A 25,100-nucleotide genomic window follows, 5' to 3' on the forward strand; every position below is an offset into this window, starting at 1 on the left:
AACAACGTCTCGGTAATAGTAGTTGGTGCGGTTTTATATTATGTTCCGCTCCAACGTTACTCCTACCATACTCCTACTCACTATATTACTCATTAGTCCTTATATATAGTGTCGTTACTCGTTAGGAGTTGCTATTATATAGTATTACAGTGTAGTTACTGGCTAATATTTTAATAACGAATAACTAATTGATCGTTGAGCCATACACATTACACACTACGTATTATTTTGATATAAGTAACTTTAAACCTCTCATTATAATGAATCTCGTGCAGCTTTAATATTATTTTTATTTGACGAATCTCATCTAGTTTCTAGTTTTTAATATTAAAATTAAAATGTATTCATTTGTATTAAAATTGAGTGTGATTACTTGCATATTCATCACTGTCTGTGCAAAGTCTATTCGTGAAGTTGGTTTGCATGAAGAATTTCTCGATGAACGATACTACAATACTACTGAAATAGCTGATCTACTCTATAAAATTGAAAAACAAAATCCAACAATAGCTAGAGTACATGAAATTGGTGTATCATCATTAGGCCAGAGTATTTTAGCTATTGAAATAACTTCTAATGTTGGACAAAATAGAAGAATCCTGAAGCCAATGTTTAAGTACATAGCAAACATGCACGGAGATGAAACTGTTGGCTTGCAACTGTTATTGTATTTAGCTCAATATTTGACATCGCTTTATGGTACAGATCATCGTATATCTAGAATTGTGGATTCGACTGATATATTCCTGATGCCTACACTTAACCCAGATGGTTATTCTGCTTCACAGGTAAGATAATATTACTTTTATTCATGTGGCTAAACTAATCATTTATAAAGTTAGTATAACTAGGTTGTATATTTCTATCTTAGGAAGGTGATTGCAATTCTCAAAAAGGCTATGCAGGTCGAAATAATGCAAAGGGTGTAGATCTGAACAGAAATTTTCCGCAAATAGATAAAAAGTCTTTTAACATGCAACAACCAGAAACTAGAGCAGTTATAGACTGGATTCTTAATAATCCATTTGTGTTGTCAGCAAATTTTCATGGTGGTGCTGTTGTAGCCAGCTATCCTTTTGACAAGTATTATTATAGGTATGTTTAAATTTAATTAGTAACTATCTACAGACTTTATTAAATTAAATAATTTATCAATACATATTATAATAGAGGTAGTATGTAAAAAAGTTGAAAAATACTAGATAATTTGGATAAAAATTATCCTAAGACAAATTTTGTAGCTTATCATCTTAAAGTTTTAATCTTTATTTTATAATTACCTTTTGATTTGTTAATTATTTATCTAACTTTAATACTCAATACTCATTATAAATTAATAACTAAGTATATACTTTTTTATTTAAAAAAAAAAAAATACAAAAATAATGATAGTATTATAATGTTTGTTTATTAAACAATATCTGTTTAATATTTAAATAAATTATATTTGAATGATGCATGATAACAACTATTTAGTATTATTATTTCAGCGTGAGTTATACTATTAATTTCTATATTTTATTAGCTTCTAGCATATTATACTATTTTAGCTTTACAATTATGTTATTAATAAAAGATTATAACCTGAAGGTTGAAAGATAACATATAATATTAGAAAAAAAATGTTTAATTATTATGAATGTGTACAATACATATATTATTTTGTATAAATATTCATATTAATTAACTTAATGGTGCCAAAACTATATTTAAAGTATCTTTGTAATTTCTTAACCAAAAGCTTCATTTTATCATAAGTAAAGAAGATAATGGTGATTAGAAATCACTGTAAATCAATATATTATATAAGTCTATATTTTCTTCAGTTATTTAGAAAAAATCTATTAAATGGGCTCCATTTAAAAATCATTTATATAATCAATTCTATTTTTAAACTAAATATCAATTCTTTAATTTTTTTTTTTTTAAAAAGAAACTAATTAAAAATTGTGTAACTTAAAGCAGATTAAATTTTTAATATTAGTGAAAATATTATTTTTGTTAACAAAAATACTATTTTATTACTTTGAGGATTTAGAAAATTAATCATGTAAAAAGAGAATACCAGTTTTCATATAATAAACTAATTTTAAAATGTATTAAAAGAAGAGAGGGATTATCTTACTATATTTTCAGAATATAATATTTTCTCGGAATTATTATTTATTTGGAAAAAATTGTTTATTGAAATGTATATTCTCGGAATGTTATTTCTCTGATCCATATTTATAAAGTATTTTTTAGAACTGCATGTACAATGTACTTGAAAAAAATGTTTTCTTGAAAAGCATTCTGTATGATAAAATTTAGTTTAAGTATTTAAAATATTTTTCTAGAAAAGGTTGTTAGCATTAGTGGTGGGCATATTCGGATTTCGAGTATTATCCGAATAATTCGGATTATTTAACTCAATTTTGCTGATCAATGACTCTTTTGATATTCTAATAAATTTAATTTTATAATATATTTTCGAACATAGGGGTTCCATATTTATTTATTTTACCATACATTATAAATAATTGTTGTATAAAAAGCAAATCCATAAGACACATTTAAGACACATTATCCATTTAGACACATTTCAACTGTTTATCTTTTACTAACATGACTATTTTTCTCACGTTTATTTAACTTTGTAATTTTTAATTATTTGAATATATTTTAAATTGATTAAATAAAAATGGTTATTTCATAAAATTCAAAATATAGATTTCTGTTGTAAGTATAAAATTTAAATATGCCTATCAATTTTTCATGGAATTAATTGTTAAATAAATAAAGTTAAATAATTCTTATACCTACCTATATTTTATAAAATTTATAGAAAAAAAATATTTTTGACCTCACATTCAGAAAAGTTTAAAATACTTACATAACTAGCTAAAGCAACATATAAAAACATAAAAATTAACAGACATTAACCAGTTAATGATCTGTGAAAAGTAATTATCATTTTTGGTTGTAATAAACAAATAATTACATTATACTTGTTTTAGATTTAGTTCATTTTTAATGAAGTACCTACCTATAATTAAACAGAAACTTATGTTTATTTATTTTAGTACATTTTTCTAATATAGCTCAATAAGAATAATGCAATGATTTTTTAAAAATGTATTTACAATTAGATACTTCAGGCTAATTATAAATATATTGTATAATCATTTTATTTATAATTATTAATGCTCATTATGCATTTTAATTGCTATTTGATAACAAATAATAATAATGTTGTAATAATAATTATGTTTAAAATATATCTAATCAGTGTTAATTTATAATGTTTATTTTATTTAGTACAAGATAACCTAGATAACTGACTTGACTACTTACATATTTTTTATGAGTATTTAATATAAGTGGATTAATCATAAAGTATTATTAAATATTATTATTGTTAAGCTTCTGTACTTAAAAATGTATGGAATAGTAAAAGCTATATTCTACATTTAAATTGTATTTTGAAAGGTATAGATATTAGAAGAACAAGTCGTCTAGACAATATTGAGGACTTTTTTATGACAAAAAGCAATGATAATATTAATAATATTAATATTTGTTCAAACAAATTTATTAAGAAAATATACAATCTGTAAAAAAAAGGTTTATAATAAGCATAAAATAGAGAATAAAAAAAAAATGGTAAATAGTAAAAATAAGTAATTTAATAGTGCATTTTTTATAAAAAAATAATTAAAAAAAATAAATATGAAAATAATTGTTGCAACAGATAATTTATTTTTGTCATTAATTGACTTGGACAAAAGTGGTAAATTACTAAATTTTAATTATTATGGTATTTTTAACGATAACATTTGTAATTTCAAAATCATAATAAAAAACCAATATTACTAACTTTTATAAATTGGATATAAATTGAATTTTAATTATTTCTAAGACTCGAATTTTACATTTATATTTAAAAAAACTAAATATATAACTACAATTGTATAATATGTAAGTAATATATAAACTAATGATTATTTGTAAATATTTCATAGTCATCAAAAAAATACAATATAATATACTATTATGTTATTATAGGTAATATTTAATTAATACTTTAATCTTTTTTTTTAATTGCATTAAGCTACTTTATTCTTTGTCATGATTGCAATGTTTTATAACATATTATTACAAACTCTTATTATGATATCTTCATTTTTATCTAAATTAATTATTTGTGTTTTTAGTTGCTTTTTTGTATTCTCTCAAAATCCATGGTTACTAGAAAAATGAATGTTTTTTTTAAATTTTTGTTTTATAGTTCGTTAGATTTTTGAATCAAATTGCTAAATATCTAGGATCAACTTTGTAGTATTGACAAAATCCCTTTTAAAATACCTTATAAAAGTGTTCACAGTAATATTTCAATACACTTGAATATATCCCTTATCTGGTAATTATTAGTTGGTTTCAGTGTCGGATCTAGGTTTTTTTGGGGACGGGGAGAATTTTCATATCATATCATTTTGTAAACACAGTATTTAGGATTTGATTTTAGGTCTTACATATTATATAATATAACTGTCAAGAGGAGCCACGCCCCTCGGGTCCCTATTGAATCCGCCACGGGTTGGTTTAATTGTTTTAATTTTTTAATGCAATTGCATGGTAGCTGACATTTTCTTATTAAAATAATATTGTTCTTATAGTTTCTTTAATGTGATGAAGTGCATTGCAAGGCATAATATCAAGTGTATTATTTTTAAATTAAATACATCAATGTCTTTAATACAAATTTCACCATTTAGTATTTAGAGATGAATACATATAATATGAGAATATATTAATTTAATTTAAAATTATTGGTGAAAATAACAAAAGATGTGTTCATCACAAATTATTTTTAAGAATATGATTAAAAATATATATATATATTATATATGTATATTGTACTCATAATAATAAACCCCTAGAACTAGTAATATGAAACTTAATGATTATAAAGTGGTTTATTTAAACTAGCTTAATTAGTCAATTCAATTTAATATCATTAATATAGGCCATAGTTATTAAACTGCTATTTTGTCTGACTATGTTTTGGTACTTGAAATAATGACACATAACATATACGATTATTATTCAAAAATAATGTGAATAAAACCTATCTTTTATTATTATACCTTACATAGCTTAAAAAAATAATTTTTGTTTTATATTTTTATCTATAGCATTCAGGAGATTGGTGTATTTTTTTGTAAGTACCAATGGGAATAAACATAAATTTATTTGAAGGTTTTTACAAAACTATTGTATTTATTTTTTTGCTATAAATACTATTTGGAATGCTATTTTGGAATGTTTTGATTTTAAATATTAATGATTTATATGTAGCAATAAAAATAACTATCATTCACTCTAAAATATTGTAAATCTGTATGTTTTAATGTGCATTGTTGTGTTGACTAACTGTAACTCACAAAAATAAAAGTACCTTCAATTGAAATGTATGAATATAATTTGTTAACTAAAGTTTAAATTTGAGTAAATAAGAAATTGAAATAAGAGCATTATTTTATTTGAAAATTGATGATCTTAACAGTCATCTGACTACAATTAAAAAAAAATATTATTATAATTTGAATTAATTGGTTTTTTTTTATATCATACATTTATTCATACATTTAAAATCATTCTCATACTATATTATTTTTTTACCAGTACAAAACCAAATAAATTTAATTAATATTATTTTTGCATTCAAATAATTGTTTTGTGGTTAATAGTTATTATTAAACCTCTATTTATTAAAATAGTTACCTATTAGAATATAGTTTTATAATATACAACAATAATTAGGCAACTCTTAAACAAATATAATTTCAAATAACAATCTTCTTTCCAAAAAATTCTTTAAATGTTGTATTCTTGTTATAATGTACTATAAAATAGTTATTAATATTTTCTTATTTTATCTTTTCGTATTTTTAACACCAAATGTCCAATACACTAAAAATATAATTCTATAAAACAACAAATGATGACCAAAATATCAATAATGTGTTTAAAATATAGTTATGTAAAATTTAAAAGTGCAGCCAATTATACAAACAATTCATATTATTCATAATAAAATTTTTGTATTTTAGTTTGTTAAGTAATGTATATAATTCAGTATTTTAACTTTTCAAAATATAGATATAATTTATAATAAATCATGCTAATGCGTGAAATAGTGATTAACATTTTTGTAACCATGCTATTAAAATATTTTTAAATAATATTCAGTAACATGAGAATACAATATTTTATTTGGTTTTGGATCAACAATAAATAAATATCTTAAGAAAAATGATTTTATTTTTAATTGATTTTAGCATATAAAATATTTTTTTGCTATTAGATTTTATCACACTAACTGAATAATAATATTTATATAATTATATGATTAACATATTTTAAGGTATTCTATTTCAGTATTATATTAAAAGTAGTGTGTTTCAATTATATATGTACATCATTTTTATTTGTTATTAGTACTAACCATAATCTTAAGTATTATAATAATATAATAACCTTGTAACTTGATAATATTGTTTATTAATTTTTTTAAACGTTTTATATTAGAAACATTTCTCAGGGAGGCAAAACACCAGATGATGCTTTGTTTAGATATTTATCAATAAAATATGCCTCAAAAAATCCTAAAATGGCTAATGGATCAGCTTGTCAAGAAGAACATTTTAAAAATGGTATTACTAATGGTGCTGAATGGTATGAACTTGAAGGTTAGTAAATATTTAATTCTAAGTATATTTTATTTATTTCTAAATCTTGTTTACTTATTTTAACATTTATTGTGGATTGTTTGTGTTTTGGACATAAGAATTAGAGAAATCAATCCTTAGGGCTAAAATTAAATGAGCGTGCTACAGTTTTATTTCAGTTTTAATTAAATTAAAATATAATGTATAGCAGTTATACATCTAATAACAAAATTAAAATTAAGCATGCTTTGATTTGAATAATAAATAAAATTGCAATAATTTATTTTATATTAGTCGATTGGTTCTAAGCAATCAATTGAAAAGTATTTAGTCTGGTAGCACTAACACTTGAAACAATTAATAGCTCATTAAAATTGAATGAAACAAATCAACCATGAGTTATTTAGCGTTTAAAGAGACTATTAAATGTTTAAAAATGTGTTAGACTGTCAGAGCCTAATGGATTTTTATTTAGTGTATCATTACGATAATTAGAATATCTATCATTTAAAATGTTAATATGAAATATTAGAATTGTTTAAATACTAGGGTTTAAAAGTCAAAATAATTGTATTCAATAATGTTTTTAATAACATAATAAAAAAACTATTTTAATCCGGGGTTGAATAATAGATTTCTTTGTCTATCAAAATATAAAAAATATAAAGCTGGGCAAGTTAACGATTTTTTAACTTTTTAAGTTAAGTTATTTTAAAATAATAAAGTTAATATTCATATTTTTTTGTTAACTAGTTAAAAATTTTACTGAACTTAGTTTAAAGTTAAAATTTTCTAATTTGCAAAAATAAAAAACTCCAGACACATAATATTGTTTATTAAATAGTTTTTCTTTACACTCAATAATATTACTGAGGAAATTTTAAATGATAATCAAAGTACCAACTAGCTTTCAAAAAATCTATTTTTCTATAATAAATTATAAAATTTTGAATTATTCTTGTTTTATTCTTTGGACGAAAATTAACCTAATTTAGATACTTTTGAATGAAATAAATTTAAAGTTAACACATTAATCTTTAAAAAAAAAAGTAACTTTTATAGCTAAAAATTAATTTTAAAAAAAATGACGAGTTAATTAATTTAATTTTAACTTTTAATTTGTTAATGCCCAGTGTTGAAAAAATATTTATTATAATTTCTATTTAAATTTAAACAACTTTTAATTCAGCATATGATTGAGGGAACAGTAAAAGTAATAAGCATAAAAAAATGTTTGTTTCAAAATGAGTATTTAGAAACCTATTCTACTGATAAAATATGTTTTAAAATTATTTATTTAAAATATTCTGTTATCATATTTAAGTTTTAGATTCTTAGAGCTTAACTCGGACAATAAATTGTATCTGTTTATTATTAATTATCATAAATCAATATTTAGGTGGAATGCAAGATTTTAACTACATTTATTCTAACTGTTTTGAAATTACAATCGAACTTACCTGCTGTAAATTCCCATCTTCATCGGTGTTGACTAAAGAATGGGAATATAACCGTGAATCTTTGTTGACTTATATGGAGAGTGTTCATATGGGAATTAAAGGTAAAATTATAGTAAATTTATATTGGTAATATACCATATATTATAAATCATAACTTTCTATAATTTGTATATGCTTTTACAGGGTTGGTCCAAGATGAAAATAATAATCCAATTCCAGGGGCTAATATACATATTTTAGGCATAAATCATACTGTAAAAACTACAAATAGAGGAGAATATTGGAGATTATTACTCCCTGGTACATATACTATTTCAGCCAATGCTCCTGGGTAAGATAAATTATTTAATATTATCATTATGAATTATTTTATTGTTGTTAAAAGTTATACTATAATAATTTACATATTATAGTATTCTATAATAAATTAATTTACATATTTGATTTATTGATATATAATAAGCAAAAACTTACATTTTGTAATTAAACTTTAATTTGAATAATACTTTTTTAACATTGTATTTTAGATTCTGAGCGGAGCAATGGATTTATTGATTTTATAATGATATATATAATTTGTTTGATTAATAGTTGAAAAAATGCTTCGAATTTCTTCTTGAAGGTGGTTTCTTATATTATTTTCATTATTATTGGGAATAAACTAAGAAAAACTGTAATTTTTACACAAAACCAGTTTTTGATAAAATAGATAGTTTATTTTTAGTATAACTAAAAACAAAATACAAATAAACTTAATATATGTATAATCTCTTCACAAATCTCTTCACCAAATGTATAGTAGCTTTTTTAAACATTAATTATTTTTATTACATTATACAATTGAAATTCAAATTTACAAAATTATATATTTTGAAGAAATAATGATAAATTAAAATGTTAGTTATTTTGTTATAATTTAAAAACATAATTTGTGGTGACTTAAAAACTTTTACATATATTATGAATTTTACAATATGCAATGACATATGGAAAATATTACATATTATAAGCTAGATATTACTTATTTATTCTATAAACTTATTCACAATTGTTACAAGGTAAAGTGGTATTAACTCAAAAGTTAATAACGATAATGTAGTATGGAATAAATATGTATAATAAACTATTATAATAATTAAATATTTATAATATAATAAATTAATAAATGCAATATTTTTCACAAAAATTAAATCTAACTACCATAATACCAATAGTAAAATAAATAATTTTAATAAAAATATCATATAAAATACTTAGTAATATAGATTGATTGACTGTCTCCGCTCAGAATTGTTTTTTGTATGTATGTAATGACTAATGATATACCATTGAATTTAAATTTAACGCATCCATTAAAGAGACCTACTGTATACAGTAGAGCGGTACTCACTTGCCCCCTCCTTTTTTTTTACGTTCTTTTAACAAATTCAATTAGCTTTATTTTATTATTTATGATTTATGATTTTAGCCAAATAATATTTTTAACATTGTATAGTATCTAATACAATAACAGAATCTTTTAGCAAATTGTATGACTAATCTGATATATATATTTTCTATAATACACTTTTATAAATCAAATAATATTATAGATGCAGATGTGTTATTATTCTTAGACTAATTCTTAATAAAATATTGTTTTCATAAGTTATAATATAATATTATCTATTGTGACATAAATATTTATGTTATGTGAGTTTATTTTTACCTAAGATATTTTTTTTATTTTGTATTAGTTATAATGCATCAGTATATCGAAATATTATAGTGAAGAACGATACTCTACGTTCTACAACTGTCAACTTTACACTCCATACATTAAAACAATCGTCAGGTAATTTAATGGATAATATATATTTTCCTTCATAAATAAGTTCTATTCAACAAACTATTTCTTTCAATTTTCCCTTTTTATAATTTAAATTTTTTCATATATATAAACTGGTGATTTATATGTTTATAAAGTTTGCATGGGATTACTAATAGGTGGTGGTGTATATCTGTTATAATAATTAAATAGTAGACTATGTTAACAAAAATAATTATGAAAATCAGCGGCGAATGAAAAATTAGGAAAATTTTTACTAGTGGATTTATTATGATGTTCTGGTTTTAATACAAATTATTACTTAATTTTATCAGAACGAGCATTATCCAAATGGTAAATTCTTAGGCAACATGTTTATCTAATTCGCCTCTGATTCAAATGAACACTTTACATAAGCTTATATTGTGTATATTTTCTAGCTGACAGATACAAAATATCAATGGTCTTCTGCATGCTGATATTGGTATTGCATGTGTCATTAATAAATTGTGACTTAATAACATTCTTAACATAATATTACCAATGAACTTAGTCACAATGATTTTAGTCCAAAATAGTTTAAGAACAAATTAATTAATTTTGTGATATAGGTATAATACAGTAGAATCTCTATAACTCAAATTTTAACTAGTCAAAAATAAATTAATTCTTTTACAATTTATATAGTGTTAAATAAAATTAATATCTTCTATTAGAGTTTGTAGTCTTTTAGAGCTCATGTATACCATCACATTCCATCACTTATTTTTATCTTTGCTATTTTCCAATTTCGTTTCTCTGTATACCAATATGATCCATTTCCATCCTTTTTAACTATCTTTACATTGGATGACCTCTAGATATTTATTTTTATTTCCAACTATCAATTGTTGTATTATGTTTTACCGTCTACAGCCTTTTCAATAATCTTATTTCTTAGATAAATAATTTTTTGAATTATATTTCATTTTTTCATTTATTATTCTCCTATAATCTTCATATTTATGCAACACGATCAAGTATTCAGCATAGTATTTATTCATCTTTTATCAGTGTATTTGTATTTTTTTAGTTACTGACCAAGTTTCTTGCCTAGTTGCTTTGATTTAGTATAGAAAACTTGAAAATTAAAATTCTTTCCTGGTTATAAGTTTTGACTTGTAAAATTTTGCAATAACTCTGCTGGCCAAAATCCTTAATTTAATTTTATGATGCATATTGTTATAGCTGTTTATATTAATTTTTATTTATTCAAAATTTGGTAATTGCTGTAAGTAATTTCAATCCATTTTTAAAACATCTTCTTTAGATAATGTCTTGTTTTTACTTAGTTGACTTTTAGTCCAATAGGCTTAACTTGTCTAAAACAAATTAACTTCCTATTAAATAATAACTTTCCTTAAGCTTGAGTTATGGAGTAAGTACTGTGTATAAATAATATAACACTACTACAATGAGTATTATTTAATTTAGATATATTAATTATATTAACATTTATACTTAATTATATATTTTGTATGTGTGTATTTTTATATGCTGTGGAAATCACTTTTAATTATCTTATTATTATTAAACTTTTCAAATGATTATCATAATAATGCACATTTAAAACAAGAGAACAAAAATAATAAATATTTAATTTTCATATTGATATGATAAATTTATATAAATTACATATTGCTTGATATATAAATTGTTTTATAGGGGTTTACACACTTTGAACAACAAAATTAAAACCCATCTAAATTTAAAATTTAATTTTAACATAAGGTTGTTAAGTGTTTTCCACATGTAGTTAATGTCATAGTATTGAAAATTGTATTTGATAATAATATTTAAGATATCTTCAGGGATATTCTAATGATAATTATTTTAGTAAATTTGCTCACAATAATTATAACCATTGCATTATTAAAACTATTTTTTTTTTATTATTTTTATATTTTATTATTTTTTTTTTTTTACTATTTATGTATTTCATTAATTTTTAATATTATACCAATGGTCCTTTTTATCCACTTTTTAAGGTAATTTTTTTTTACAAATATACAATTAACTCTATTGTTTATACTGACCTTTAGAACAAATTATACTACAACTAGATAAATTTGACTTAGTTACTAAGGAGTCATCAGGGATTGTATGTACTTATTATTTCATTTCTAGAAAAGACTGTTAAATCACAAATAAAAATAAATAAATTTAATAACATTATGTTTTAAGACTTCATTTTAAAGGTTATAATCAGTAGTATAATTAGGGAGGAAGCTGCTAGAGGTGTTGTAAGTCCCTACAGTATTTTTGTTACAACTTAAGGTACTTGTTTGTTATCGCTCCGCCAGTATGCCGCATAAAATTTATCGCCCCGCCATATAGTGTGCCGTTATTATACCTACAATTATCGTATTTAGCTCGTGATGGATGATCTATTTTGGGAAATGGAAAAACTATTGTATATTGTATATTAAACCATATTAGTACGCTGCTGGCTTCGTTATTTTATTAAACTTTGACATCGTTTGAAACCAATACGAAAAATTAATTTTTAATTTTTTTTACACAAAATATCGAGAGGTTGTGGGGTTCTGCTAAATGGGGAAATAGAAAGCGTCGTGGAACAAACAGAAATTTTTTGGAATCATATTTAGCAGAATTTATGTGGAGAACACGTCTCGGAAAACAAGACGCATTTAAAACCATTTTAAAAGATATCCGAGTTCTGGCCTCCACTATAATTATAATTATATTATTTATTTACTAATGCATTTATACATATTTTTTTAAATTTATAAACATATATTTATTCATTTATTTTTAAATTTTTTATTATTAATAATACATACATATTTTATATTTATTCATTATTTTGTTTATTTTATTTAATTGGCGGGGCGATAAATTTTATGCGGCATACTGGCGGAGCGATAACAAACAAGTACCCAACTTAACAACAAATTAAAAATGTATTTAAAAAAATGCAGTTTTATTCATTATAATTCTAAATTTTAAATTCTAATTATGTTTAAATATAGCCATAAATATTATATAAATAGAGATAAGGTTGTCAAATTGAATTGATAACAGGAACAGATCATGACTTATACATCAAATTATAATTAAATGTATACTCATTTTAGTAGGTAATTTCTTTTAAAAACTTTATAAACTATTGGGATTTTATATATATTATACTTTGTAAATTATTTTCATCAATATTTTGTTGTTATATTAACTTTAAACAAACAATGCTAAAAATAAATATGCTATTTCTATGAAAAGAAAGATTGTTATGTAAATTTACTGTACCTATTGATTTAAACTAAAGACTGATAAATATTTTGATAACAATAATAAAAACGATTCTATTACATACATTTTTGAATTAAAATTAATTTTTCATATTTTTTATTCATTTAATATTTTAATAACGGATATCTAAATAATATAAAATCTATTTATTTTTGTATTGTCAAAAAACTACACAAGCCAACTATTTACAATAAAAAAATTTTTTTATACATTTCATTATTAATTTCATTCAAAATTTGTTATTCTGAAAACATTCAATTTTATTCTAAATTAAATCAATTCAATACATAAATTTAATTTTCTTAACTTTTTAAGAGTTCTCTTAAAAAGTATATGATTTTGAGAATTCATAAAAGAAATAATTTTTTCCATAACCAAACTATTATTTTATTCTTAAGTAATTTTATGCATGTTATCCATTTTTTATAAATAAAATATGTTGTTTAAAATTGTATTTTATAAATGTTCGGTTTATTTATATTTACTAATATTAAAATATCTAACAAAAATTAATTAATGTTTTTAAAACATGTACAGATGTTGAAGTACTTTAATTTATAGTGCATACAATAGAAAAAAAGTGACTTAAAATATTTTGATGCAATTTTATTTAATTTTTGGTTGTAAATATTTAAGTGTGTCCTTGTCTTCTCAGTATGCAATTTAACACATTTTAAATTTTCATTAGTTTGTTAATTATTTATACAATACTTCTTTAGAGCTCATAGATCATACATCAAACGTGGTAATTGATTTATCTCACTGGAATATTAATGTTGATTTTGGATTGGCTAAAAGTAATGGGACTGTTGCTGTGATTCATAAGGCAACCCAGGGAATTAGATATATCGACTCTCGCTATAAAACCAGACGAATTGCAGCTGAAAAAGAAGGACTACTTTGGGGAGCATATCATTTTGGTACTAAAAGAAATGGTGTCACCCAGGCTAATCACTTTTTAAATCAAGTTGAAAATACATCGACAACTTTACTCGTTCTCAATATTGAGCCTTATAAAAATAAAATAATGACACAAAATCAAGTTGAAGATTTTATAAAAACTGTTCAAAATATAACTAGAAATTTTGTTGTGATATATGCTAGTTATAACACCTTAAAAAGCTACTCTACCCCATTTTTATTAAAAAATCCACTATGGATAGCTCTTTATAACACATCACTTAAATTGCCGCCTGGTTGGGATCAATGGGTCTTATGGCAATACACAGATGGAAATAAGGGTTTATGGCCACATGGAGTAAACGGAGTTGGCTTATGTGATAGAAATAAATTTAATGGTTCAGTTGATAAACTGAGAGCATTTTGGCCGAATGGAAGTTTGCCTCTTTTAGGAGTTTAAAAATATTTGTATATTTTTTATCACAATTTGGAGTTTGACTTAATTTGTTATTGTTTACTCAATTACAATTTCTAACTTATCATTTTAATAATAAATATATAAATAATCAATATTAAAGGGAGATTAAGGATTTTACAACTAACAGGAAATGAGATAAAGTGTTATCTATGAACAAGTATATATATTATGTTTATTGAATATTAATTATAACTGTTATACATATTCTGGTAGCTAAAATTTAGTAAAATCCTCAACATTAATATTCAATTTTTCAATATAATATTTGGGAAATAATAAAATTGGTATAATTTACAACAAAATTTACTCATTAAATATAAGTATAAATAAATTTATTTTAGAAAATATGATAATTAATTAAATTAAATGTATGTTTCACTTATTATAAAATGTATTAAATCCCTAAAGGAAAAAATCATAAGGTTTAATACTACATATAATTTTTTGTTTCCATAAATACTAAAACTATAAAAAGTCAACTAAGCTCTATCAATAATTAGTAGGTTTCTTTTTATTCTATTGCTTAATTTCCTTATTCTTCAATTTTTATGGTGTACTTACAAATGTTTTCTTTAGTAATCTTAGTCGGATTTTTATTTTAAATATAACATACTGGTCAATAATAATAAACCTATTACTTTAACAAAATATCAAAAGAAAGCTACCTTTGTCCAAATTGATTTTATAAGTGTTGATTATCCATCTCATTTTTATAGGCATTTTGTAAATCTTGATAGTCTAGCTAGTTAGTAATTACCTACAAACATTCTATTCACTTCAAACAAGAAAATTAATTTAAACTACCGCTTAAACATACCTACTTTTTTTAAATTTTTATTTTGTAATTATTGACACCTACTTAACCTACCTCACACTAAGTAAAATACAAATATACATTTGACCAAACCATATAAATGCATGAGTTTATTTAGTTGTTTTTAACCTTACAGTACCTATGTCATATGTAAATGAGATATTATAATTTTTATGTAGTATGTTTAACAGATTTTAGCTATTTGTAAACTTATTAACAACAATAAATTAAAATTAAGTTTATCTTTTAATGGCAATCAGTACACTGCACATTTATTTTTAAGTAAGACCTGAAAAAAGTGGTGGAGGGGCTTAGGCCAACTTTAACAATTTATAAATGTATATAACATCTTACTGGTATCTACGATCTACTTACGTATATTATATGTTAATCATCAACATTTTATTTGTTATAAATCTCTATTGATTATATTATATTATAAATTATCTATTAAATAACTTTTAAGTCTTCAGATAATTTGTAGTAATAATATAATTATAAAATTGTCACATATACATACGTGTATATGTGTATTATATAATATATATTATGTGATGTAGACATTTATTATTATTATTATTATTATTATTAAATGTATTATTATTATATACTTTTTAATGAAATTCAAAATTTTTAAAGAAAATGTTATTATTTTACTTATTGCGTGTTATATAATATATAACTACTCGTAACGGTTGTAAGATTTATATATATATTATATACATATATATGATTAATAAACGAGTAATTATTGTTGTAGCAAATAGTTGTTTTTTTTTTCTTTAAGGTAATTTGGTCGTTTCCACACTTGTATATATACATATTGTTAAGCCGCACGTAACTGCTTTAAAATAACTGTTAACTTGGACGAAGTGAAATATTTGGCGATTTGGCCGCAATACAACGAGGTGTGTTGGACGATCACACGACGATACGTAATACAAGTCTTATACTTTTATGCGAAATAGAAATTTGCTTGTACTATATACCTGTCTTATCAGCAAATAACCTTATTTATAATTTTTTTTTCGATAGATTATAATATTAGTGATCGCAAAAAATAACACTAGCCCGAAGTTATATGCTTTGTGTAGGTACCTATAATCTACTAGATAATTAGTAGGTAATCTAATATACATTGATACCACCTGTTTATCAAACCATAATAATATGGTACCTACGGCTGCAGTAAATAATGTATGGCGGTGGTTTAAATTGCTGACAATTTTGAGATTAGTAACTATCAAGCTCTCCAATAAATGTATATTTAAATACTGTAGTAAGTTCCTTTTTCATCACACGTGTAATATTTTTTAGATGTTTTCCGAATTTAAATTACAATATATGTTATCTGTACAGCAGTTAGTAGAGGTCTGTTATGGTTTATTTGGATACGGTCATCGTCGTTAGTGAAACTTTAATACCAAAGTATCATAAAAAACTTGAATTAGTGGCGAAGTGGATTCAGGTTAAATTTAAAAATTTTAAGCATACCTAGTTACAAATCCAAAGTTAAAAAGTAATTTGTTATTTTAAGGTGGTCTATGAAAATTTAAATTTGCTTATTGATGAGAACGAGTTATGTTAATGTTGTCTAATTGCCTTTATTGTTTATAATTTACACATAAATTCGTTTATGTTGCTTGCTACTTGTACAAGTGATTTCCATTCATTATTGAACCAACTTTGTTACTTTATAATACTACTTTTCGTTTGAAAAAAGTAAAGTTTATTAATTCTTTAAACGTATTTTATTATTTAAGATGAACAAAAATTAACTATACTCATCGTGTCAATCGTGAGAATATGCGGTAGTCTGATAAAAATTAGTTCTTTTGTGACACCTTCCCGGCTCCCATAGTGCCATAGTGGATTTGGTTTGGATGGTGATGCGTAAAATTAGCTTGTTATCTGGTTGGATATACCTTGTACTTATTTAAACAAATAATAGCTTTATTTTGTGTATTACATTATGCTTTCTACAACTAAAAAAAATCATTTATAATATTCTAATAGAATTCAATATTTATAAAATTTAAATTAATTTTTTAAATACTTAAACATTAATACTCGTATTACAAAATAAGTTTATTTTAAGATCTTTAAGCTTTTGAAACAATTTAATAACCTATATAAATATAAATACTCAAGTATTTTTATTTGAATTATATGCATCATACACTCCCCTTAAAAAAGATGTGGACTTGTGGGGAAATCGACCCATATGCTGAAATAAATTTCTATACATGCCAACACCACTGAGTCTACATTGTATATATTAAAACCGTAAATATAATTTTGTATAGAAGAAAGCTGTTCACAACAACTATGTCTCGGGGAATAACAAAAATACTAAAGCAAAACCGTAATATAATTTTTAAGGCGTTTACAAATAAATAATAATAACATATACTTATATCGATTAAAATTATAATTCAATAATGAGGTAAATTCTTATCTTTAAACGATGAGATAAGGCAGGGATATTGACACTAAACAAATTACCGTTGGTTTGCAGACGCGTTAACTGTGCTATATGACGCGTATTATTATGCAATTAAGGCACGCACTAAAATAATAAAAAAAAATTCAATAGTACCTCAACGAACAGTTCTTATAAGAAAAATGTATTGTTTAGTTAATATATATTTTACGTACAGATGGACTTCGGGTAAACCAATTTATTTGGTAGTTCGAAAATCGGTAGAACACGCATACACACCAATGAGCTTCAGCTTCCCTCCTAATAATTGTATTTTTATGTTAAAAATATCATGCGAGACTAGAGTCCGTCTAAAAGTCAAATCATACGTCCTCCTAAATAACTATATAAGTTACATAATATATACAGGTAACACTTTTTTTTTCAGCTGTCAATTTGAGTACAATAGAGGTGAATTCCGGAAAGAGAGACAATGATGGTTTCCCGATTCCTGTGACGTTCGAGCACCACAATTACGATCGTCTGGTGTCCAAATTGAACTTAATTAATGTCAACTATCCAAACATCACCAGACTGTACACTGTGGGCAAAAGTGTGCAAGGGAGAGACTTATACGTGCTCGAAATATCCACGAGTCCCGGACGACACGAACCTGGTAATTTTCACTTAAACGCTGGGAGGGTAGTGTATTAGCTTCTCCTCTATATCAAAAAAAAATTTCTGCAGAATATTATTGTATATTATTTGGATTTTAGTTATTAGCCATGAATATTATATTTGGATAGTTTCCAATTTTTTTCTTTCCTCTTCAAACCAGAATATTTTTTGGCAGACTTTTTATTAATATACATATTCCTTGGAATTTTAATCAATATTTTGTTAGTAACAAGTATCAAAACTATTGGAAAAAATATTTAAAGTATAATATTTAAAATTACTTATTTTTATCTAATTGTAATAATACATTAATACTTAACAGAGGAAAATTTACGATTTTGGCACCCTTTCCCCCTAAGAAAACTTAAACACTAACAATTTAATTTCTAACGTGACGAGACTTACAATTTTGTGCCCGGAGTATTGCCTCTCTTCGCACCCCTCCCCACTAAATATGCCTTTGAGACTGAATATTAAGTATAAACCTGCTTAATGTTCCAAATATAATAGACAATATCTGTTCATATAATTTGAATATACTATTTAAAGTGTGTTTCAAATTGTTTCAGAAAAATATTAAGAATAATTAATCTTTTATATCAGATATGTAAGTTACAATATCTAACTTAATTAATTTTAAACTTATTTCAATTATAAATCTCCGAAAACACAATTCTAAAATCCGTATTTTTATATATAAAAATTAATAATGATAAATCCTTAATTTTTTTTTAGAGTACAACATTTATATAGTACTATATATTTTATAATTAAAATATGGTTAAAATCGAGTATAGGAATTATAATTTTTAACTTAAGTAATATTACAAGTATACCGTTCTAATTTCCAAATTTTATTATTTTTTTAAAACTTCTTTAAAAATTTTAATATTTTGAAGTATAATATTTTCTTTGAATATATACCTATTTATATTTAATAAATTTAACTTAGAATTTAAATAAACACGAACTTGTAATATATAATTTGAAAAATGACTATTTTTAAAGAAAAACGTATGAGTAAAATAACATAACATTTTCAAGATTATTGACCCAAAACCAAAAATATTATTTTTAAATAAGTAAAATAAAAAAATTAATTTCATAAGTCATCTAAAAGTTGTCTAAGAAACAAAATATTTTAAAAACGATATCATGTCCAGATAGTATACTTACGAATATGTATAAATATTTTATCACTATATTTCTATTCTGTGCAGTTATTTGTTTTTAAGTTACAATTAATAAAATATTGTTGAAAACTTGTGTTTTTTCTAAATATTTAAATAAAGTATAAATTTCTACTTTTTATTCTTTAAAATACAGACTATATGATTTTTTTTACAAGAGACCCCCTTCAAATTGTCTTTTAACTTCCCACACATAGTTTAACAAAAAAATATAATAATTAACATTTATGTGTTTTAAACATATTTAGGGTAACTAAAATAACTGACGTATTATAGAAGTGTGGTGTATAACAGCGAAAAAGTCTGTGAAACCAATATTTTAAATATGTTTTGTATAAATAAAAAATAAAATGTTTAAACTTTATAATTTTTATTAAAATTATCATAAATACTAATATACAATAAGGGTCCGGAATAATTTACAGTACCGTAGTTGAAAAATTCATACGGGAGGCTGCTTTGTAGACTGTAGTAATACAATATATGTATCTGATATGTATAAATATTAGTAATATTACTAAGACTTAAGCATTATGGTTTAGGCAAACCGGAGTTCAAGTACGTGGCTAACATGCATGGGAACGAAGCAATCGGTCGGGAAATGTTGCTGTTGCTTGCCCAATACTTGTGCCAGAACTACGGTATCGAACAACGCGTCACTCGGTTGATGGACGGCGTGCGGATACACCTGATGCCGACGATGAATCCAGACGGATACGAAATATCCAGACAAGGTATTAAAATGCTGTCGTAATTTTAACGAGTTGCACCTGTAGAGTGCAGTTTGGGTCGCTCTACTTAAAAAATGCGTTTTTCGTACTAATAATAAGTTATTCGATACTTGTTAGGTAGATTAATAAATTAGTATTTTTATTAAAGTATAATATTATATTCGAATATACGATAATGTTTATCGCAGGAATCGAAGACGTGAACGACTTGGTAGGCCGCGACAACGCGAACAGAGTGGACTTGAATCGCAATTTTCCGGATAATCGACATTCCTTGCACGTGAGTATTTACATACAGGTTATAATTATGAATAAATAAAAATCACACACTCATTCATGTATCTGAATCTGGACTTTTAAAAACTATATATTTTTTGTAGGTATGAGTATGGCCAGTATGGGTATTGGTGCTAACCATTGATTATGTATTTATAATAAATACTAATACTTACACTCAATATAGTATAGCTAAGAGAAAATAAGCGTGAATCTCGCTGAATTTTTTATTTTGGGCGGGATTGTGGGAGAGCCATTAATATATTTTACTTTTTGTAGTTATTGTTTATAATTTTATAAATATGTATATATAACAGTTTTTTTTCCTAAAATTCAAATATTGGTGTTTCTTAATCGTTTTGTTATGTATTACTTGAATTACAAATAGTTAAATGACAACAAACCATCAGTAAAGACTAAAGGCATACATTTGGTCAACCCGTTTGGTAATTTACAATAAATTATCTTCCATTTTTGAAAGAATTTTGAAATGCACTCCACTCTGTAGTCCAGCGGTGGCCAAACTTTTTTTACTTCGGGCCATAATAAAAAAAAAACTTTTTTACCGCGGGCCTTTTTTTTACGTAAATATAAAATATTATAATTCTTTCGCGGACCAGATATTAAATGATGGTGGGCTGGAGTTGGCCCGCGGACCGTAGTTTGGCCACCACAATACAGTGTTGGTTAATTTTTCGTATTTTAATATTACTAGTGTTCAGCAAAGAGAAGAAAATTGACTTACACATTTGTTGAAAAATTTTCCAAATATAACAAAAACAAATTATTTTATAATGAATTTTAATATTTAATAATTTATCGTTGTATGCATTTATTTTGTTTTAAAAATGTTTAATGTTAAATCCATTTCACTGAAAGTTAACGACGTTAACGTTAACATTTGCTAAATCTTAAACTTGGGAAGTTTGAATATATATATTGTGTCATATACTCATATTATACGTGTCTGTTTCTCGTTAACTTTTAAATCTCCTCGTAATTTATAGGTACAGAAACAAGAACCGGAAACCAAAGCAATCATCGAATGGATTAAAAGCATTCCGTTCGTTTTAAGCGCCAATCTACATGGCGGAGCCCTCGTAGCCAACTATCCCTTCGACAGCAGCGCGATTGACGGTAATCCCAATCCGCAGGCTTCGTATACCCCCGACAACGACGTATTCGTGCTATTGGCAAAAACATATTCCATGGTTAGTATACAACGTTCACGATTTTGGTGAAAAAATAACCGAAACAGTAGTCGGTGGTATATTTTTTAAAATTATAATATTGTGTTTAATTGTGTCATTTAAGGGTTGAAAAAAAATATGAAACATAAATAAACTTATCGTTTGTTCGCAGAATCATCCAAAAATGCATTTGGATAGCAACAAGTGTGCAAACGACACGACGTCGTTCAAGGACGGGATAGTTAACGGTGCCTCGTGGTATAGCGTGGTTGGCGGCATGCAAGACTTTAACTACTTGAATACGAATTGCTTCGAACTGACGTTTGAACTGGGCTGCACTAAGTTTCCGTTTCAGAAGGAATTAGAAGGTTACTGGTTGGACAATCGCGAGTCCCTGCTCACGTTCATGGAACAAGTCAACAGAGGCGTGAAGGGATTCGTGTTGGATGACAAGGGACACGGTGTGCGTAACGCGGATATTTCGGTCGTGGGCATTGAACACCCCGTGAAATCGGCGAACGATGGCGATTACTGGCGGATATTGGTGCCAGGAGATTACGAAATATCGGTGACGGCATATGGGTAAGACAAAACAATATAGTTTTGCTAGAAACTTAATATATTTTAATTATTTAATACACTTTTGTATTGTTTAAATCGTCTTAAATTCAAACGATTCTTTAGTTACAATTAATCATTATCATTTATTCTGATGATGTTTCGAAGTAACTAAATACGTAACGGTTGTTACCTATATATTGACTAATTTGGTTTATACATATTTGTACATGACTGTTTGCAGTAGCGGATCTATGATTTTTTTTTTTTGGGGGGGGGGGCAAAATTTTTCATATGTACATGATATTTATAATTTTGTTAACACAATATTTAGGATTTGATGTTAGGCTTTACAAATGTAATATAACTGTCAAAGGCAAGCCTGTGCCCCTCACCCTACTCCTTGAATACGCCACTGACTTTGACATCTCGCTTACATTTTTACAGCCATAAATTCGGTATATATAATCATATTTTTATAACATTATTAGTTTTGGAAGCATGGATCTAACAATTTCTTAGCGTGATCAAGATTATTTATTACTACATTTTGGACTAGTACAATAATTATTTTTTAATGCATCTTTGGATTCAATTCTGCCGAACAATATCAATTTCGAGCCTTTGGTTTAATGTCTACAAATTAAAGAATGCGCTTCGTTGTGTTTATAGGTACAAAAAGAAGACTCAGTCCGTCCACGTTTACAACTCTACGACACCCAGTTGGTTGAACTTCACTTTAATCAAGGAAAACCTCGACGAATGGTCTCAAGTCAACGATTTTGGTTTGAGATCGAACATGATTAAAATGAACGATTACAATACGAAAGCAATGTTTCTGAGCAACCTCAAGGAATTGGAAAATAGTTTGTCAAATGTAGCAGAATTAGTTACAACGCCCAATTCCTTAGACTACCATTCAGCGGAAAGTTCAATAATTCAATTTAAAGTCACTGAGAATGTAAGGATGACATTTATGTATTTAATAATAAGTAATAATAATATGATATATAATATAATACGTTTATTCTTTTTATCTCGGTATAGGTGGGATCACCTGACGAATTCAAGTTCAAAATTGCCATTTTAGGTGGATTGTACGTGAATGAACCTGCTACTCGTGAGATATTATTATTTTTGGCTAGACATTACGTCGAGGGTTACAGAAAAAAAGACAAGGATATAGTTTCATTTTTATCAAAAGTTGTGCTACATTTTATACCCTACTTCGAACAAAATGAGAATTCTTACGAAAAAACGTGTTCGACCGACGATCAAGCAGTAGTTACCTCACCACTGTTAATAGCCACTAACCAACAAGATGAGCAGAAGACCACTAATAACTTGTGGAAAATGTTACAACGTGAACAGTTTGATATGATGTTCATTCTGGAAGGTGGATCTATTTCAATAAAGTTAGTATATTATTCATTATTATAAATCATATTATGAAATTTATTATTAATTATAGTGCCTACATTTAGTAACAGCATTTAACATTTTATAATTATTTTGTAGAGGTCCAACAATTCATCCAAGAAACACAATTTCAATAATACTACAGGATTATGAAGAGTTATTTTATAGTAACTTAAAAAACGTGAGTAATCTTATAATATACTAAAGTTATAAAAATGTAATATTTTTATTTATTATTATCATTGTTCTTTGTATTATATTTTTAGACTTGTGGTGAACCATTAGATCGTAAAATCAATGATGTTAAACAAAACGTCTTGGATACATTCAACAATGTTTTAAAAATCAAAACTGTACGTAGAAAAATATATAATTTCATAAAAGTTAAAACTCAATCGGAAACCTAACTTGGGTTCTGTCTAATTACGTACAACACAGTAAATCTGTATTCAGAAGAATACATTTTATGTTGTTCGTTTTACTATAATAGTAAATTAAACCTATTATCACATTTAAGGTAAAAATATTATCTAGGGCATCATCTCATAGGCTTTTATTGATTTTAAAATCATAATATTTTTCCATATAGTTATAAACTTATAACTCACATTAATATTTTGATATAAATAATGTCCTATGCAATGCTCTAGAGTCTAGATATTATTCTTGGAATATTCTTACCTTTAAATTTGATAATAGGTCAATTCACTTTAATATTAAATCAGATAACAGCACTAAATTAGTTTTGTTGAATGCAGATTTTTCATGTTAAAATGTTTGTAAGACAAAATATTGTATAGTTTTTGAGTGCCATTTCATTAAAGAAAAAACTAAGAGTTCAATTATTTACAGATGGCATTGCGTTTAACCTGCTGTAACTACATTAATCCGTTGGAAACAGTGTACGTTTGGATGAAAAGTTACCACATGCTCAAAGTCGTCATAGAAAACATTCAAGGTATTCAAGGATCAGTTGTGGACAAATTAGGCAAACCTATTCGTAACGCAATTGTATCAATAAATATGTTTGCTGACATTTATACAGTCACTCCTAATTCTGCTGTTTTCAAAGCACACTTACCGATAGGTTTATATAATATTCATGTAAGTTAAGTTATTTTAGACAATGAAAAATATGATAAATAGTTCAAATGTGTT

The 25,100-nt window shown here is 24.9% G+C and overlaps 1 protein-coding gene across 2 annotated transcripts in view; it reads left to right on the forward strand.

Moving 5' to 3' along the window:
* LOC132918088 (carboxypeptidase D) overlaps positions 1–25,100 on the forward strand; it is a 27,305-nt gene continuing 2,205 nt past the window's right edge. Inside the window, exons 1-16 of one of the 2 annotated variants that reach the window (XM_060979177.1) lie at positions 1–788; positions 872–1,095; positions 6,571–6,731; positions 8,110–8,271; positions 8,354–8,501; positions 9,907–10,004; positions 18,349–18,576; positions 20,311–20,502; positions 20,688–20,779; positions 21,783–21,986; positions 22,138–22,547; positions 23,196–23,484; positions 23,571–23,938; positions 24,042–24,123; positions 24,209–24,295; positions 24,795–25,046. In XM_060979177.1, coding sequence (XP_060835160.1) covers positions 339–788; positions 872–1,095; positions 6,571–6,731; positions 8,110–8,271; positions 8,354–8,501; positions 9,907–10,004; positions 18,349–18,576; positions 20,311–20,502; positions 20,688–20,779; positions 21,783–21,986; positions 22,138–22,547; positions 23,196–23,484; positions 23,571–23,938; positions 24,042–24,123; positions 24,209–24,295; positions 24,795–25,046 — 3,447 coding nt within the window. In that variant the 5' untranslated portion in view covers positions 1–338. Of the gene's footprint in view, positions 789–871; positions 1,096–5,174; positions 5,201–6,570; positions 6,732–8,109; positions 8,272–8,353; positions 8,502–9,906; positions 10,005–18,348; positions 18,577–20,310; positions 20,503–20,687; positions 20,780–21,782; positions 21,987–22,137; positions 22,548–23,195; positions 23,485–23,570; positions 23,939–24,041; positions 24,124–24,208; positions 24,296–24,794; positions 25,047–25,100 lie in introns of those variants that run through there. The other variant, XM_060979185.1, reaches the window with a different exon arrangement.

The sequence above is a fragment of the Rhopalosiphum padi genome, chromosome 1 (genome assembly GCF_020882245.1).
Source record: "Rhopalosiphum padi isolate XX-2018 chromosome 1, ASM2088224v1, whole genome shotgun sequence".
Taxonomy (NCBI): Eukaryota; Metazoa; Arthropoda; class Insecta; order Hemiptera; family Aphididae; genus Rhopalosiphum; species Rhopalosiphum padi.